This window comes from Charadrius vociferus, unplaced genomic scaffold (genome assembly GCF_000708025.1).
Source record: "Charadrius vociferus isolate BGI_N301 unplaced genomic scaffold, ASM70802v2 scaffold828, whole genome shotgun sequence".
In the NCBI taxonomy this organism is placed as follows: Eukaryota; Metazoa; Chordata; class Aves; order Charadriiformes; family Charadriidae; genus Charadrius; species Charadrius vociferus.
In genome coordinates, this window is record NW_009649708.1 from 1,119,248 (window position 1) to 1,138,164 (window position 18,917).

At 44.8% G+C, this 18,917-nt stretch overlaps 1 protein-coding gene across 1 annotated transcript in view; it reads left to right on the forward strand.

Moving 5' to 3' along the window:
* The window catches only part of ANKHD1 (ankyrin repeat and KH domain containing 1), a 106,158-nt gene extending 89,510 nt beyond the window's left edge, over positions 1-16,648 (forward strand). Inside the window, exons 28-35 of the mRNA XM_009890698.1 lie at positions 1,169-1,315; positions 4,485-4,634; positions 4,941-6,553; positions 11,510-11,686; positions 12,789-13,040; positions 14,272-14,447; positions 15,591-15,755; positions 16,220-16,648. Coding sequence (XP_009889000.1) covers positions 1,169-1,315; positions 4,485-4,634; positions 4,941-6,553; positions 11,510-11,686; positions 12,789-13,040; positions 14,272-14,447; positions 15,591-15,755; positions 16,220-16,279 — 2,740 coding nt within the window. The 3' untranslated portion in view covers positions 16,280-16,648. The remainder of the gene's footprint in view (positions 1-1,168; positions 1,316-4,484; positions 4,635-4,940; positions 6,554-11,509; positions 11,687-12,788; positions 13,041-14,271; positions 14,448-15,590; positions 15,756-16,219) is intronic.
* The last annotated feature ends 2,269 nt before the right edge of the window (positions 16,649-18,917 follow it).

Consider the following 18,917-nt stretch of genomic DNA (forward strand, 5'->3'; position numbering starts at 1 on the left):
CTTTGGCTCTTGCACTTGGCAGACTTTGTCTGAAAATAATTTCTAAATTTGCTCTTTCTGAATTCTTCAGTCATAGACGTGCTGGTGACAAGGCTACTGGGATTGAAACTTTAAACTCAGACTTCATAACAATGCTTTTCTGAAAACTTACCTAGACGTTTTCAGACAAAGCAGAAAAAAGCTTTTAAAGTCTACTCTGGAATCGACATTCCACAGTGGTCTTCGTCCTTTTATTTCATATGCATTTTCTTGTTCTCTTTGCCTCAATCTTATAGTTATCTGAGGACAAGCAAAGTTATCTGTAGAACTTTCAAATGCCTTGGACAGGTGTATTATCAGAGAGCTAGAAGTGATGCTTGGCCGGATAGCTGAAGCATGAGGTCTGCTGTAAATTTTCCAGTTATGCCGTAGATTTGCTGGGTCAAATCACATAAGGCTAGTTTTTCCAGTGACTTGTGCAGATTGCTGCCTACGTTTCAGTGCTGCAGCTGAACTTCTGAGATCCCAGTGCTGCTTTTATTCATCTCCAGGTAGATCAATTAGCCTAACAAGAGATTGCCTCTTCTCTCTCTCTTTCTTTTTTTCTCTCTCAACCAAACTTTGCGTTGTTTGTATCACTAAAATGTGATACAGGTAATGATATTTGAGCATCTGCTTCCCAATTGAGGTCACTGGGACTTAAATACATAAATATGCTCAAATATTTGTGCCTCAGTTACTCATACATAAAATGGGCAGGAAGGGGTAGGAGCAATTTCCTGGGAATCTGTAACAATAAGAGCTGAAAAACAGACATTTTCAAGTACTTAGTGAGGAAGAGACATTATTACCAAAGTATATTTTCTTAAAAAGCTATTCAAAAAGGAGAACACAGTATAGACACCTAGTCAGGGTGTGCCAAAGTGGCTGTGTACTGCCTGTTATAAACTATTTTAATCTGATGCCCTTAGTGCTTCTGGTATTACTTCATTCAGTTTAGCACTCCACTTTTTGGAGCAAGGGTATGGGCAGTGGACTAAAAGGTAAAAAACTACCTATGAAGTCACCCAACAGTTGTTACAGGTAGAAAATAAAAATGAAAACAGCTCATGTTAGTAGTTTTGTGCTGCAGAAATGTAATGCTGTCGTTTTATTCTGTAATTTGTAATCAGCACATTTTTGTTCCCAGACTTGACGGTGAAGGTCATTCAAATTCTTTGTCAAGTGCTTATAAGCCCGTTTCCCTGCCTTTGACCTCTCCAAACGTAAAGCTGAATCTGACTAGTCCAAAAAGAGGCCAGAAAAGAGAAGAAGGCTGGAAAGAAGTGGTTAGAAGGTAAAGACCTTAATTCTATGTCAAAAAACTGCCTGTGACCTTTTTAGCTTTGAAGTTACTCTCAAACATAGAATGTCCAGCAAGTTTATTTAATTGTATAATTAATTTATTAAAAAATATACCCCTCCCCTTGCTCTGGCAGTGCTGTGAAAACAAATTGCAGTCCTAATTTGTAGTAACTCCTCATGAACTTAGCATCAATATGACATGAATGTTTTATTTGGCATGAGGGTTTTCTTTATCTGTGACTTCAGTGGATGTGGGGATAAGATAAAAGGGGAGGGAGCAGATGGCAGTGAAAAGCCCCGATAGCTAATGATTGCATGCACATGAAGTAAAGGCAGGATGGATGTGAGGAGAGATGGATGATTGCTTCAAGGCTAAAAAAATTCATTGTGCTTTGGGCAGTGACCTTGATCACTGATTCCATGGAAAAATTTGTCACTTTAAACTGAGTGCTAGAGATACAATTAGATTTAAAGATTTTCTGTAAAGCAAACTTTCTCTTTCAAGATGTACTGGGTTTTATTACAAGCCCATTAACACCCCAGTATCTTTTCTGTAACTTTTGTGATGCCTACTTCTTGTAACAAGAAATTATCATCTGGCTTTTCTTTTTTGGTTCCCTTTATCAAAAAAAAAAATACAGCATGTACATACAAGTGTCAGATGCTTTGGGTGCACTTATGGCCTCCTGCTTTTGTGTTCTGCAATAATAGTGACCAAATATGCTCATTTTAGAGATTTTTAGGCTACATGTGAAGAACATAAGTGTACAGAGGATTTAATGCATTCAGATTAGTGGAAGCCACAGACCGTTCTTAAGAAGGGTTAAAAAGGCAGTTTTATCTGGAAATTTGAGTGGTTGAACATTTAGAAACTTGGTTTGGCCTCTGCCATCTGTTGGGTTTACACACGGGGTTCTCCACTGTGATGTGGCCTTGCTAAATGTATGGTTGCAGACTGCCCACCACTTGGTGAGTCATGCAGGCATGAAACCATTCAACAGGCAGCTGGCTTTTCCAAGGGCTGCGTACAGACCCCACCAGTGACCCTGGAGCTGCTCTGTCTCTCCTTCTGGGTCTCTTGAGTCTCATAGGCTCAACTCAGCTGCTTGGTTGGGTATTGTCTGCTCTTCTGCTGGAGATGGTAGGGTTCTGGAGGTGGCATCCAAACCCCAGCCTTTCCTCATCCCTGGGGAATTGGGCCTTGCGTCATAAAGAACACGTCCGTCAAGTGTTCTGCACTGGTGTGGCTATGCCCTGTGTGATAGAAGCATGCGTCCTGCCAAAGAGCTTTTTGGCGACTAGATGTGTATGCAAAATACCCAGGAGCTGCATGCGTTCCTCTCCTAAAGTCTCTCCTGGTCTCAACAAGAATCTCCTCCCCTCTCCCCGTGAGTAACCCCCCCCAGCCTTGCTAGGAGGGATGCTTATCAAAGCAGTGACCAATGAAAACATCCCTTCTGTCCTTGACAGGCAAGTAGGCAGAGTTTTGAAAGACCCTCCCCCTAGCAACAGTCTGCAGCCAACACCGATTGAGCAATTTCAGCTGCAGAGAGGAGGGCGCTGCTGTTCAGGAGCAAAAAGGTACTGTTTGAGGCGCTTCTCAAGGTAAAAACCATCAAGCTTGGCGGGTAAGGAGGGAAACGGCAGTGGGTGATGGGTGGGCATGGGCCTGGGCACCGGGGTGACCTCTCCTGGAGGAGGAACATCTCCATGGGTGGTGGCGTGGGGTTCCTAGTGGGCTTGAGGTGGAAGCAGACCAAGGTATGGTTAGGAGCCCTGTGAGTAACATGGGCGTATCTTAAAAGTTCAGTGAGGATGGAAGCTCTGGTTTCAGGAGGTAGTGGCTGTGATGCCTAGCTTGAGAGAGGAGCCTTCGGGAGTGGAGAGGGGAAGAAATCTCAATGCATGGAACAGCCCTGGGACGAGGTCTGCGTGCATGCTCTGAGGACTGGTTTCTGAGGATGGGGAGGGTTGTAGCATGCTGTCCTGGCAGAAGAGGGGGAAAGAAAAAACACCTTGGCAAGAAGAGGTGATGCTTAAGAACATTTCCCTGTATTTAGATGTTTTGAAAATAAAGTAGGTTTCCTTTACGTCCTATTAAGAGAGAAACAATTTCCTGAGGATCAAGTTACTAAAAAGTTGTCAAGACTGGAGTAGCTAGGTGAAGCTGGCAGCTTTATGGGGGGTGGTGGGGATCTGTCCAGTGTTTAGAGGCACCTGCACTGTGATCACAGTGGTTTCTGAAACCCCTTTGAATCCTCTCTGATTGTTCAGTGTTGGAACTATTGCACAGCACTGGAAGGCCTGAAAGTGGTGTATGGGCTTAAGAGGTCCATCCAGCCTTTAAAGTCTGGGCACAGCAGTGGCCCAGGGAGACCTTGGCTGGGGACTGGATGCAATTGTAGCTGGTGTTCAAAGACATGAACTGTATGCCTGCACTGACCCACCAATACCATATAAATTAGAAAAATCTGAAATTGATTTATTATGCTGAACACACAGGTTACAGTGTTGTGGCCTTACAGTGAACCTGCTTCTGAAAATCTGTGCTGCCTTCACAGTGGCTTCTAGCAGCTGCTTAAATCACAGAACTGCACAACTTAGCCATCTGCCATCCACCATTGTGTAGTGCCATCTATAAACTTTCATATCTTGAGGTCTGAGAGGTGGATACTAAAAGGGTTGTGAATGCAAGTGCTATTACAGAGCTGATCACTGGGAAGACATTGGAAAACCACCTTCTCCCTTGCTATAAACAGTCAAAGTAGCTAGGCCGTGGGCTTTTACATTCGAAGCAGTGCTGTTTATGTAAAATTAGGTTGATAAGCTAAGGATTTGTCTGACTTTGAAGGTACACAAGATAAGATAAAATCCAGAAGTGTTTCTGAAGCAGCATGAGGCACACACATCTGTGTTACAACAGTGGTGGAATAAGTGCTTCTGGAAAATCCTTGTCAGGTACTGAGGATGATGAGTTATTTGAGTGGGGGACTTTTAGAGAGGCTTCAAAGAGTGAAAAAAAAAAAAAAAATACCAGCAGAAAACCACTGCTGCCCTGAAACTTAAGAATATTGCTTCAGCCATTTGTCAGACAGCAAGGGATTTTGATATGCCTTTAAAGTTTGAATACATTTCACAGTTTTGTGATCTTTGTGATATAGGTCAAAGAAATTGTCTGTCCCAGCTTCTGTTGTATCTAGAATCATGGGAAGAGGTGGGTGCAACATCACAGCAATTCAAGATGTCACTGGTGCCCATATTGATGTTGATAAGCAAAAAGATAAGAATGGAGAGAGAATGATCACTATAAGGTACAGTATCTAGAAATTAAAGTCTCGAGTTAGTCCACAATGTCATTTATTAAGAAGTTTGTTTGCTTTTTAAGATAGCACATATTTAGCTTCTTGTTACTAGGATAGAACATGTATACTGCTGCCAAGATATGCTGAAAGTCTGCTTCTTCAAAGATGATCCTTAAGATATGCAAAAGTCAGGAAATAATGTATTGGAGTAAACATGCAATAGACTTACAAATCAGTATAAATTTGAGGCTACAGAATGTTGCACGAAGTGGGGTTTCCTTTTGCAAAGGATAAATATGTTTGTATTTAATCTAGGGGTGGTACAGAATCAACGCGATACGCAGTGCAACTCATCAATGCCCTTATTCAAGATCCTGCCAAGGAACTGGAAGACTTGATTCCTAAAACTCATATAAGAACACCTGCTTCGAGTACCAAATCAATCCATGCAAACTTTTCTTCTGGAGTCAGCACTGCAACTGCTTCAAACAAGAACTCCTTTCCTCTCGGAGCACCACCCCTAGTCACATCTCAGTCATCAACACTATCTACTTTCCAGCCTGCTAACAAATTAAACAAGAATGTCCCAGCAAATGTGCGCTCATCTTTTCCGGTGTCTCTTCCTCTAGCTTATTCTCACCCTCATTTTGCCTTGCTGGCTGCCCAAACTATGCAACAGATCCGACACCCTCGCTTACCTATGGCCCAATTTGGAGGAACCTTTTCACCTTCACCAAACACTTGGGGACCATTCCCAGTGAGACCAGTTAACCCTGGCAGCACAAACAGCTCTCCAAAGCATAATAGTTCAAATCGTGTAGGTAGTCAGAATGGAAATATTTTACAGACGGAGTCTCCTGGATTAGCTACTTCTAGCTGTCCCATTACTGTCTCTTCTGTAGCTGCTTCCACCCAACCGCTGTGTGTAACCAGCAATCGGACTCCCTCTTCAGTCAGAAAGCAGTTGTTTGCCTGCGTTCCCAAGACGAGTGCTGCAGCAACAGCAATCTCCACTGTGACGAGCACCTGCAGCACTCTGCCTTCAGCTTCTTCTGCCCCCACAAACAATGGGCAAGTGCCCGCAGCATTTCTGCCATCTAATGCTCCGCAAATGCAGCATTCTGCACTTAAAGCAGACTCCTTCTCAGCTGTCTCAGCACCCAAAGAGAAGGTGTCAACACCAGACCAAGCTGCTGCACATGCGTGCGCAACATCTTCGGTTGCAAGTAGTTGCAGTATGACAGCTAGCAGCAGCTCGGGAGTCACTGAAACTCGCCCGTCAAGCAGCCCTGCACCGCTAAATAATGTCCAAGATGAAATACTGCCAACCAGCATGTCAGAGATCAATCCTTCCATGTCGATGCCTTTTTCATCCAGCTCAGAAACTGCTCCTTTAAGCTTAGCGTCACCCAGGTCAGTTGTTGCAGATAATCAGGACAACAGTAACTTACCTCAAGTAGCTGTACCAGCACCTCGAGTTACTCACAGGATGCAGTCCAGAGGTTCTTTCTATTCAGTGGTACCAAATGCAAACCTCCAAGATCCTCAGTCTATTTTTGTTACGAATCAAGTTCCTTTAACACCTTCCCAAGGTCCACCTGCTGCAGTGCAGCTTTCGTCAGCCATGAACGTTATGAACGGTTCTCAGATGCACATTAACCCAGCAAACAAATCATTGCCTCCTACCTTTGGGCCAGCAACGCTCTTCAATCACTTTAGTAGTCTTTTTGATAGCAACCAGGTGCCAGCTAACCAAGGATGGGGAGAGTGTCCACTCTCTACCCGAGCAGCAGCTGACGCATCTTTCACTGTTCAGTCTACCTTTCTGAATAACTCTGTGCTAGGACACGTGGAAAACGTGCATCCTGACAACTCCAAGGCTCCTGGTTTCAGGCCACCTTCCCAGCGGGTTTCGACTAGTCCTGTAGGTAAGTCATTAAGATCATGCATTGGATGGACTTCTTTCTCAGCCATTACACTTTTAATCATCTCAAACCGAGAAGTAGTTTACAAATGACAGAGAATACTAATGTAACAAGGATGGCCTATTTTTTCCAAGTGCTCTTTAAAATGTTGATGATAATTTTTTTTCCTCTTTTCTTCAGCTCTTCTAGGATGTTAGGTGTTGGGACCATTGCAGACATTGCATTGTTTGTCCTCTGTAGGACACAGGAATGCTTCCATCTGTTTTTAGAGTTCAGAGTAGCATTGCTTTTAGCATTTAGGTTGAAATGGAACATAGGGTCAGGAGATACCAAACCTGAAACAGCAGGGCCAGGACTTGATAGGTTTCAGCTGCAGGAGTGACTGCATGCAGTTGTTCAATAGTTTATCTGAGACTCCAGCTTGACTCGGGGAGGGTAAACTCTCTACTTCTTGTCTCTTGGTGTGGCTCTGGGATTTTGATAAGCTTATGTTGTGCTTTGGGAAATCAGTGTACACGGTATGTTTTATTAGGAAGTTCCTGTGCTTCTGCTGTTATGTATAGCAGTTCAAGCATATCTGCATTTATTTGAAAAGGGTTAGGAACACTGACAGTGAGCTCCCTGCCCTTGCTGTGCTCTGCCTAAAGGGTTATTATCATCTTAGTGTTCAAACTATGTTGCAGGCAACTGGCTGCACCCATTTGGCTGGAAGCGACCCTCAAGATCTAGTCTGTGCCACCCTGTTCTCCCCTTCAGTCTTGCCATAATGGCTTTATTGTGCCTTGAAGCTAGAGAGCCTTGCTTTGAAGTTGTTTTTACAGTGTATGTTATGTGTTTGGGCTAACGCTTCAGGACTTGAATGCTGGAGTGGGAAAAGTCAAGTAGTTTGACTTTCAGACCAAAGGAGAAGGGGGTATTTGGAAGACGTGGTGGTGAGGAAAGAAGGTTTTCAGCATTTCCATTCCTCTCAGTTGATTTACAAATGTGCAAGACTTCTGAAAACCAGAACACTTCTCTCTGACTAGCTTTAACCACAAAATGGGATGATTGCTATGACTGTAGTTTTCTTAATAGTTTAATTTAGGCTGTATAGCTCTGCAAAGCGAGCGAATACCTACAGCTCTTGTGTGACGTCCAGTTCCGGTGCAGTAAGCAGAACCAGATGTAACTAAGGCTGTGGAAGGTAAAGTAACTGGACCTTGTTCGTCACATAGGCTGCTAATTAAAGAATTGCCAGTATCTCCTCAACAAACTCCAGAAACACTTTACATTGGCTCAGCTTTTTCTCTGCAGTGCTTTAAACTGGGAGTTGGCTGTTGCTGGAATAACCCCTGGGGAAGGAAGCCTATGGTAAAAGGGGATCTGCTGATTTTTCTGATGATAGCATCCTGTGTGTACAAAGATGGCTGACACAGACTTCTCATAGCAGCAAAAAATTTTGCTGTTCCTTTATGCTAAGGTCATCTGTTTGTCATTGGGAAAGATTTCTTGATCCTTTGTATGTCCTTAAATGACTGTAAGTATTTAAAAAGTAGTCTAAATCTGTTTCTTCCCTTTGTTAGGAAGGTTAGATAGGTATCCAGGGAGAGCTCATGGGGTCGACTTGGGGGAAGAAAAGTGTGAAATTCTTCTCAACTGAAGCACAGAAAAATTTGGACAGAACACATTTTTTTCTGAGTTGGAATTTGAGTAGGATATTGCAAAGTGAAGAAAAACTACAAATAGGTAGATGTGCCGCTAGGATTCTGCCTGGCAGGAGGTGACTGGTTAGTCAGGTCCTTATTTGATTCATTTAATGTCATTCTACTTAATGCTCCTTTTGATCGCCTTCGTTTCAGAGTCTAAATTGTCTGTCACACAGGGTGAGGGGGACTTGGGGAAGCCTGGGGAGAAGGGGCTGTTTTGAAGGTGTGATAGTGAGGAAAGGAGCGGGGACAGTAGGCTGAGGACCTCACTGATGCCTTACCTTGGACCGTAAGTGTGGTCCTGGTCCACCCATCTCGTTCACTGGTTCTTCCTGAGGGAACAGACTTCCGAGATGGGTTGATCTGGGGCCTACCTTGGCCGTTTCCATAGGGTTCGGTGGCAGGTTTCATGAGATTTTGAGAAGTGGGGGGAACACCAGTCATTGCTGGCTTCTGCTTTCACCAAGAGCAGTGCGGTGGACAAGGAGCAGTCTGGACCTTGCCTGGCAACTCAGTACACTTTTGTGTGATGAGAGGGAGTAGTAATGGCCTTTAAAGCAGGTGGACACCGATCCTCTCATCTCAGCTGTGACTCTACACCTGACAGAGCAGAGGTTTGTCCTTTGTGCCTGTCTTGCACAGTTGGGCTGTGGCAAATTTTTCCACAAATTGACATCTCTTGGTGATCACCTCTAAGCTGATTTGGTGCAGACTTAATATAATCTGATTGTGCACAAAATCAGCTGTTTCTTAACATGAGTCAGCTCAAGGTGGAGTTTAGGTACTCTGCTTTTCCTATTCATGGGCAAGCTCAGTTGCAGCTTGGGTTTTCTCTGATTCACTGGTTCCTTTGAGTCACAGATACATGTGCAGATCTCACTGGCTGTGGATCTGTTCTGGAAATGGCCTTTTGTCTCACTTAGGGCTGTAGATCTCTCTTTCTAGCAGATTGAGGGCAGGTGTAGCCCAACCATTTGGAGAGGTTATGGAGATGACCAAAAGAAGTCTGTTACTTTTTACCTTTAAGAAGGGATTTGGGACCTTGCTCATGTGCAATTAAAAGGTATCACGAACTTGGAATATGCCATCTTAGGAAGCAGCACATGAGTATGAAGTTGCATGAAATCGCTGGGCTCCGTGTTTTACATGGAGTAGTCAAGTGTTGTGGCAGTTTCTGTAAAGGTGGAGGTAGCCCTTGCAGTAACCGCTTTCTTCAGAAGTGCCTGGGGGCTTTGATAAACTGAAGTTTGAGCAGAGTCCGTAAGATTGATACACCAGTCTTGAAAGCTGTTACGCTTTCAGAGCACGATGAAGAGTTTGAATTCATGGCCCAAGTAACTGCAGAGTATGGTATTGCAAAAGGTTTTAGTATTACTAAACCTGATTTTGTTGGTAAGTCCATAAATAAGAAGCTTATTACTGAAACGGAAATTCTGTAAGTCATTGTTCATAGAAGCCATTTTTAATATTGAGCAAAGGTTTTTTTCATCCACTTTTATGAAAGGCAAGTTAATCATAGAAGGTGTTCTATATAACCTGAAAACTCACTACTCTGTTTAATTAATGCATCTCTGGCCGTCACACCTCCTTCAACCTGTGGAAGATATACAGCAGTGCTGAACTGGTCTCGACTGCCCAGTCATTGCACTTTGAAAGCTGTGTAGCCATCCTACCACACCTTCAAAAGACACAGCTGGGCATCTATCTTCTGCAGTAGAGCTATTTTTATCATAATCTCTGCCTTATTCTCTGTTTAGGAAACCAGCAGTCTTTCAGGGCAGCAGCAGCTCTGTTACCCCTTCTGTATGGCTTGGGATCTTCGGTGGTTCGTTATCCCACTGGAAACTTCGTGTGGTGGAATGTGTCACCATAGAGGCCTTTTGACTACCTCTGAGTTGACTTTTGTGGATGGAGAGTTAGATGCACAGATGGCAGATGTGCAGGGAGGGCCCTCAGACGGAGGTGCCTCAGGCTGCTTACAGCTAGGCTCTGTGAGGGAGGCCAGTCGGCAGCTCTAGGCAAACGCAGGTCAATCAAACTGCCTTTACAGGCAGCCTGCCCAGGCATTAGCACCCTCCTTGTAGCCATGGAGTCTTGCACTTTGTGCTGTGACAAAGCCTGAAGGGTTGTCCTCCCACACTGAGGTTCCCTCATCTGAGGGAACACTACGATGTTCTGGTAGTGGCGGTGATTTATTTCTCCTTGTCTGTAGTGGAGACTTTGGGTTTTTAACCTTTGGGGTGGGGCGAGGGAGAAGAATACCTCCTTCAAACCCAGTGAGTCATTTCTGTCAAGGTGAGCTGGTTGGAACTGGCACTTCTGGGAGCAGTAAATCAGGTTGACTTGGTTGATAATATTGTAGGGGGGAAATACCTGGCTTTCAAGAATGTATCCAGGCAATGAAAGGTGCGCCTCTAGTCTATGGCCGAAGGTATTGCCTGTCACCACTGCTGTTTGCAGGTTGCTGTGGTGTGAGTAGGTACAACCTTCAGCCTTGCTCTGCAGCAATATAGGCTGGTCCTGGTTGTGGTCATTTTGAAATATTTGAATGGTTTTGAAACTAGTCTTGTTTAATAGGCCCTTGAAACTAAACCCAAAACTCAGGTGAACATATGGCCATGCCCGTTTCTGCTTTCAGGTAATAACGTGTGATAAAGAGCTTTTACAACATTTTGGAAAAGTACTTAAAAGCTTTGGCTTATTAAAAAACTGTAATTCCCCCTTGCTAATAATTTTTGTGGGACTTTGAACTTTCTCTTCATCTCTCCCTTCCTCTCACACATCCCTGTAGAAGGCAGCCCCCTCACCTGTTGTGCTGTGCCTCGCCAGCCCTGTTTCTCTGGACACAGCATGCTTTGACCTACACGTGACTGTACCTATAGGACAGCAAAAACTGTACTGCAGCGAACTACTTCCCTGGTGCCGGATTTCCCTGGGACTTTCACAGAGCTCTGTTTGACTTCCATGGCTTTTTTTGTAACCAAAGATCCTTGCCACTCCCAGCTTTCCTCCTTTGCCCTCCCTGCTCAGATCATTTCTTTTCAGTGACCAGTGGCTGTTTTTGTTAAAATGTCAGGCCAAAACAGAGAGCATACAGAAATGCCTTCTGTTGGTTTCAAAGGGAGAATCGTGCACCTGTAAAATGAACTTGCTATGTGCAGATACCCCCAAAGGTGATGAGATGCTTTAATTATATTTGGAGCACTAGCTCTCTCTGGTGCTTTGAAGCAGGTTCCCAAAGAGAGATATTTAATCAAATTTATGTTTATTTCAGGCTTACCCTCTCTAGATCCATCCAACAGCTCTACAACTTCTTCAGGTCCTTTGACAGGCTTTTCAGCAAACATACAAGGAGCACGGGTTTACCTTCAAGGGCCAGCGCCTGTTGGGACTCCCAGCTTTAACAGACAGCATTTTTCACCACATCCTTGGACAAGCGCAACAAATTCATGTAGGAACTTCATGGGTCTGTCTTAGTTAACTATAAATTCATAGCTATTGTCTGTAGTAGATTTGTAACTTGAGGGGAAATTACCCAGTGATGCACAAAATCCAATTGCATTTAGCAGCTGTGAGGATGTGTGCAAATCCCAAGCTGTACTATTTTGTGGGGTTTTTTTCCCATGTAAAATGCCACTAGTTCTGCTAGCATTACTAAAGGCATATTTGGGCAAAAAACCCAGGCATCATAGGCTCTGAGAGGAGAGGGCATGAAGCTGTGGGGGAGTGGAGGTGATTATACGCAGCTAAACATTCCCCTCTAAATAGTATGAGTGTAATATTAGGTGAAAATGTCACGTTTGCCATGGTTTGAAGTTATACTTGCCTTTTCTTTTTTTTTTTTTAAATTGGGATTCTGAAATTATTTCACTTTACTGAAAATGTTCCAAAATCTTTAAGCATCATATGAGGTAACAGTGGGTTTTCCTCCTAATGGGAAGAACATGGAAGTAGCTTTACAGAAAATATGGGTCTTTGATTCAGAATCATAAGTAAAGAGGCTTTTCGTGTCACTGCATGCAACTTCATTGCCACTCTAAGCTTAAGAACCAAAATGCTTCAGTGAGTGCTCGAAGGAAGTTGGATTGCCCAAGAAGAGTCAGTGACTCTTCTGAAGTTGGTGGGATTTATGCTCTTATGTTACACATGCGGCTTTGGGAAGCTGTCTAATTTCTGTTCTGCTGGAAGTGGTGGATACCAAAACCAGACTGTTTATTAGCTATTTATGGTATTTTGGCTGATGTTTTCACCTCTTCCTGAAACTCTTCCATGTTTCTTATTCTTTCTCGTAATTAATTTGTACTGCTATGTCATGAGAATATCACACAATTGTGATGGCTGAAAGCATTTGTGTTACAATGTTGATCTTAGAGTTAAACTCTAAACAGAATTTCTGTGAAAGACTTGAAGAATGCTTGCCAAAAAAAAAAAGCCTTTAAAACCTTATCATCGTTTGCTTTGAGATAACATTGTGGGGATAGAGCGGGTAGCATTTATGCTCACTAGCTTGTGCTTTGCATGTAATTAAGCGAGAGAAATATTCTTTTCAGCAGGTGAATCTCCTATTCCATCAGTTTCCTCAGGATCATCTTCACCCCTGTCAGCTGCTTCTGCACCTTCTAACTTGGGCCAGCCAAAAACGGGTAACGCCAATCAAGATCGAAAAGTACCCCCTCCCATCGGGACAGAAAGGCTTGCTAGGATTCGACAGGGAGGATCTGTCACTCCAACCCCCTTAGGAACCAACTTCACAGCTCCTGTCGGTCACAGCGGTATCTGGTCCTTTGGCGTTAACAGTGTATCTGGTAAGCCTGTTGTGCAGCCTGGAGTGGCATAAAGAAACTTCTAGGGCCTTTTGGAAGCACTACATTTGAAAAGAAAGTTGGGGAGGAGGAATAAAGTTCCACAGTCTGTAACTAACTCTCCTGTGAAGGGAAAACTGGTGTCAGTGGTGCAAGAGTGTGTTATCAATGAAAGCGATGTGGTTTTCACTCCTAATGTGGGTGGTTCTCAGCCAACCTAGATTATCTGTTAGCACGCCCTTGTAAACCCTGAGAACAGTTCAGAAATTTCGTATTAAGTCTATTGAATGATACAGAATTTAGAAAGTAAACAACTTCTGTCTCTTACGGGGGTCCATTTCCAAGTCTGACTCCTGGCCTAAAAGGACAACTGCCTCCATCCAAGTTTCTAGCTTGCTTTCCGTTAACATTTAAAAATTTTAGTTGTAGTACAGCCAATGCATCCAGAAACACAAAGTTGTGGATGCTGATTTTTGCATTGATCTCCTCATGACTCTTGAATAGTATGGGGTGACTCCTGTTCCAGCTGCAGCACTTGAGGTATAAAGTGTTTCCGTTGGTAACTTTAAAGACAAATGTTTAATAGTCCTGTATTTGTTATATTTTTTCAGTGAAGCCCTCCATACTTTGGTTAACTTAGTGTCCCGGCATTTCTGTGTTTTTTTTTTCAAGAAAAGCTTGTATGTGCCCACAGACAGTGCGTGGGGGTTTATTGGACGTTAGCTGTTTCGTTGTGGACACCTGAACCTTGCAGTTACTAGTAGTCCCCATTATTTCCACGCTTGTCTGGAGGACCGAGAGGAACGTATGTGCAGACAGCACATGCCTGGCCAAACTTGCCTGGCCTCACCTGTCACTCTTCTTTCCCTATTTTCGCCCCTGTCATAAGTGTAACTTTTTTCTGTGTTCCTATGGTACCTGAGAGGAGGTCGGAGTGTGTGCGCGTAGCTAGCCTTATATAGTGCTGCCTGCTAACTCTTCCCTTGGTGCTACAGATCAGACTGTGTGTGTTGGCATTGTCTGTGATGGGTTATGAGCCTAAAAACTGCAGGTATCTTCCCGCTTTACGTAGGCTGCAGAAGTTCTGTCTTTGCTCAGAGTGGAGCCCTAGGTACCTCTGCGGCTGTGTGTTTTTGGAGGAGCTTTTGTATGTAGGTGTGTACAGCTGCTGAATGCTAATCCAGAGTATCTTGAATGAATTGTAATCAGCCATTTTCAATCTCCTCCTTTCCAGAAGGTTTGTCAGGTTGGTCTCAGCCTGTCATTGGAAATCATCCAATGCATCAGCAGCTGTCGGACCCGGGCACGTTTTCTCAGCATCAGCCAATGGAGAGAGATGATTCTGGAATAGTGGCTCCCTCGAATATCTTCCACCAACCTATGCCAAATAGTTTTGTGGATTTTTCTAAAGTAAGTTACGAGAGTTGGATTTAGTCTATAAAATGACCAAGGACTTTCTTTGTTTTATCTCCTGTTCTGCCTGTTTACACTGTATGTATGCACCTGTCCTACTGTTGCTTGCCGCACCTAGTACTGAACTTCCTTTCATCCCAGTACTGACTAGAAAAGGTGCCCAAGACCAGTGGTACATTTAAACAAAACCAGAATTTGTAGATTGCAGATGTTCTCTTGTCAAGTAGCTGAATGCCTCCATCACTCTCCAGTGTTTCCTTTCTCAGAGGCTCAGTCTCTCAGAAACGTTTCTTAAGGCTTGCTCAGCTCTTGAGGCTGATTAAAGGTTTGTTTAGTGCTTTCAGTACAAATCATGCCCATGAATACTACATGCCTTTCTTAAGGAAGAGGCAGGATGAGAGGACTACTTGTATGTCTGTGCCTTCTGTGTTAATGCTGGAAAGTAGCTTGAGGCAGATGGATGTAGCCAAGCTATAGTCAGCTCAGCCACCACTAGAGGAAAGTCCAGGACGATGACCTCAGCAGCAGACCTGGTTACAGTATGTTTCAGAAGTAGCTGTAGCATGTGCTCTTGGGATCTTCTAAATTGCAGAGCAGCAATCATTCAAACATGGGCAAGAAATCTCATAATTGCAAAAAGCTGCCCTGTAACTTGCTCTTTCTGAACTGGAAGAATATTTTAGATGGCTGTTAGCAACTTACAGAAAATCTTCAACTCGGAGTCTTGTAGGCTCAAGCTGTATACGGGCTTTTCTGAAGTGCAGCCCCTGCCTGCAGCCCTGCGTGCATCAAGGTTATCACGTGCTGCAGAGGGGAGAGGAGGGAGCACCGAGATCACTGTGTACAGATCCTGTGTCTGGCATTCCGGGGTCATCTGAAAGCACTGTGCAGAGTCTGCTGCATACTGGCGAGGTGTGATTTCAGGAAAATGGGTAAACTGACCTGAATCTCAAGCTCTGAAGAGTCACCGTGTTCCATACTCAGCCTAGGTGTGCAGTAATGCCCCGTTTCCTCACAGTGCTGAGATGTTTGCCGGTAGGTGAACGTTATGTATGGACATGAACTGCCTCTGTCATCTTGGCAAATGTGCTTTACAACCACTGCTGCCTTCACCAACAGTGCTTTCTCTTTTTCCCTCAGGGCCTACCGATTTCCATGTACGGTGGCACTCTAATACCCTCACACCCTCAGCTAGCGGATGGCCCAGGAGGCCCTCTCTTTAACGGGCTCCATACTCCAGATCCTGCCTGGAATCCCATGATCAAGGTTGTCCAGAACTCGACAGAATGTACCGATGCTCAGCAGGTAGCGTGGCTCCCTTTTTCTACCTTTGCTTACCTGGGGATTTTTATGGTGTTTTGCTTTGGTTTTTTGTTTTTCTTCATTTTTGGAGAGGTGACATCTTTTTCAGTTCTTTGATGCTGCAATTGAGATCATTTGCATGACTTTTCCCTTACAGTGCGTGTGTGTTTATTAAAAAATACATGGCGCTATCTGTACCAAACCTTTCAGGTAAAATAAGCAGCATTTCAAGACTGCTCAGCTAGGTAATTGGCTTTGTTATAAGTGAGAAGGTTTATATCCATACTTGGCATCTTGCAGGTTGTCAGTCAAACCTTGGCCAGAGCTGAAGAGGGCTCCCACCCTTTGGACAGTCTGGTTGTATTTTATGGGGAAGCCTTAAGCTTGCCCTCTAGTGGTTAAATGCCCTGTTAAAGGAACCTTTATTTGTTTTCATAATAGACTTGTCTTTTTATTTCTTGCTGTAGATTTGGCCTGGCACCTGGGCACCTCACATTGGAAACATGCATCTCAAGTACGTCAACTGATTTAAGGGGGTCTATCCTTTTTTAGCCTTGTTTGGGAATCTTTATGATCTTGAAGAAGCCTGGGGATTTTTTATGTGCCTAACTAAGCAATTTTCTGTGGGCTGTAACAATAGAAACTTGATTGCCCATTGTATAAGAACAAATTGATTTACCTATACAAACTGATTCTGTTGTCCAGTTAGTTTAGCCATTTTGAACTTAAAAATCAGTTAAAACTAGTGCTTTTGGCTAAACGCTACTGAATGCTCCTTGTGTGCAGCAGAGAACTAGCTGATGACATGATTTCAACCTTTTAGGGTGGTAAATACCTGTATAATTGTTTACATACTTAAAAGGAAAAGCAGAGTAAATTTCATGTCGTATAGTGGCTCTACTTTATGTAGCCTGTATTAACGTGAAATATTTACCTGAATATTCAATAAAAGGCGAACAGTATTTATAGGTTGTGTGTGAGAATTTTGGAGGAGGCTGTATGTTGTTGTCACTTGTAGCTGCTGCCGTGCCCAGTGATGCTTCTTTTCAGGGTCACGTAATTAGCACATGGATGCAGTCAGGGTTTGGGGGAGGGTTTTGATCTGCAGTCATGTGCAATATGAGGTCTGCAGAGTCCTTCCCCCTGCCACTTGTTAGCCTTTTGTGTGTGTGTGAACATGGTTGTGTGTTATTATTTTATTTTTTTTTTCCTTCTCGATTAGTTCTGTTGCTTCTAGCACTCTTCCGAGACAGGTTGCCTAAGAGATCAGGTTTTGTTCAGGGACTGGAAATAAGGGCTGAGTTGACAACGTGGCAACTGATGGCATCTTAATTTGCAGAAGGTTAAATAAGTAGCTTGTAGGTAAATGCAGGGTTTCTTCACCTGACTCGCTGTGACCAGCTGCTTAGAAGCAGATCTTAGGAAAGCAGAGACTAGAGAAAAACATAATATATTCAACTTGAAGCTTCTTGTAACCCTTTAAATCTGGTGAGAGCTCCTCAAGTCCTTTCTGTGAGGAAAAAGGGGATTTTTGAATACTGCTTAAGATGAAAGTTCATTCTCTACTGAGGTGCAGAACTTCTCCACTTTCTGCACTTGGACTATGCTTATTTCTGCTTTTGCTCAGTAGCGATGCAGTAATGGCACTGAATATTTGGTTCGTTCATCAAGCAGAGAACTGCAGTGCATGTAGTGTCCAATTGAATGGACCACTTTTCGTGGTCTCTCAGAACAGATGGAGATTTCTCCACCTTCCTCCGCCTTCTCCAGACACATCCTTACATGCAGCAGCAGACGTTTCCCAGGAAAAGCATGAGGAAGGAGTGCTGAAAACCCAAAGTGCACAAGCAATAGCTGAGTACCACAGGCAAATAAACCTCAGAAATGCTCCCGGATGATATATTCGGATATTTTTCCCAGTATTTGAGGAAGAAATGCAAAAAACATTGAACTGCTGCTGCCCCCCTGATAGTGCAAACACCAAAGGAGAGACACTCTTGTTAACAGTAGCTGCATTGAACACAAGTGGTGCGGCAGTGCAATAGGTGTTTGCTCTGGAGGCAAGTTGCAGGGGAGGGGCAGGGCGGTTCCTAAGGCCCTTCCCCACCCTGTGGGCTCCATGGCTGCCAAAGGCACCGCTGCCACCACCTTCTGCCCCATTCGGGGGAGCCACCATCTCCCCATCCTGGAGGGCTTCAGCTCCACGCTGGGTTAGCCCCGTCTACTCCACCACGCCAGGGAGTAGACCTGCATAGGGGTGGGGTCATCCCTTGAATGGAACAGTGGCCACAGCCACCCCATCCCTGCCTAATTTAGGCAGCTCCTTCCTAAGCGGGTCCCTTCCTGGACTCTCCACCTTGCAGCATGGTCCTTAGAGGCATGGGCACCAGCTCTGGGCAGCAGATCCATGGGGTGGTGGCTTCCCTGGCAGCCCAGAGCTGGAGGGGAAAAGGCAACCCCAAAGTTTTGTGGGAAGATACTGCTGGAAGTCAGGACCATCATTGCCCCGTGGTACCAGGGAGAACAGGCAGAGGCAGAGCCTGGTGCTCACACTGCTGGGGAGCAAGCTGCTGGCAGTGCCACTGGGCTGGTGGATGCAGTGCTGGTCCTTTGGGAGCAGTCATGCCCGGGCACAGCTGGCTGGAGCTGGGGGAGGCACAGACAGGCCTAGTGCAAGAAGTCTGCTCCCACCCAAGTTCACCAGCCCTGGGGCAAGGTACTGGGTGGCACGGCTCCCTCCTGGGCCTGCGCTCTTGCCCCCCTTCCAACCCCTGACCAAAGCCCCTGGTTCAGCTGTTGAGCAGGTCCTTTTCTTTGCTGTCTGTCCTCAGGGTAGCGTGTGCCCAGTCCCTGAGCTGGGCATGTGTCGGCTGAGCTACAGGTGCCCACCCTGTGGGCGCTGGCTCCATCATGTGCCTCTGGCACATTATCTGGGGCTGGTGAGCCAGGCCTGGGCTAGTGGGGCTGTGACTCACCTAATGTGGTTGTGGTGCTGGGAGCTCTGGGCTGGCTGCTGCAGCCTGGCAGGGAAGCAGTGCTTGGCGGCAGGGGAAGGCAGGCCGGGCCTGGTGCAGGGCAGCAGACATGGCATGTGAGCTGGCATGACTGTAGGGATTGCTAGCAGGTGCTTGGGGTACAGGGGGTGGCAACATGTGCCTTGGGGGG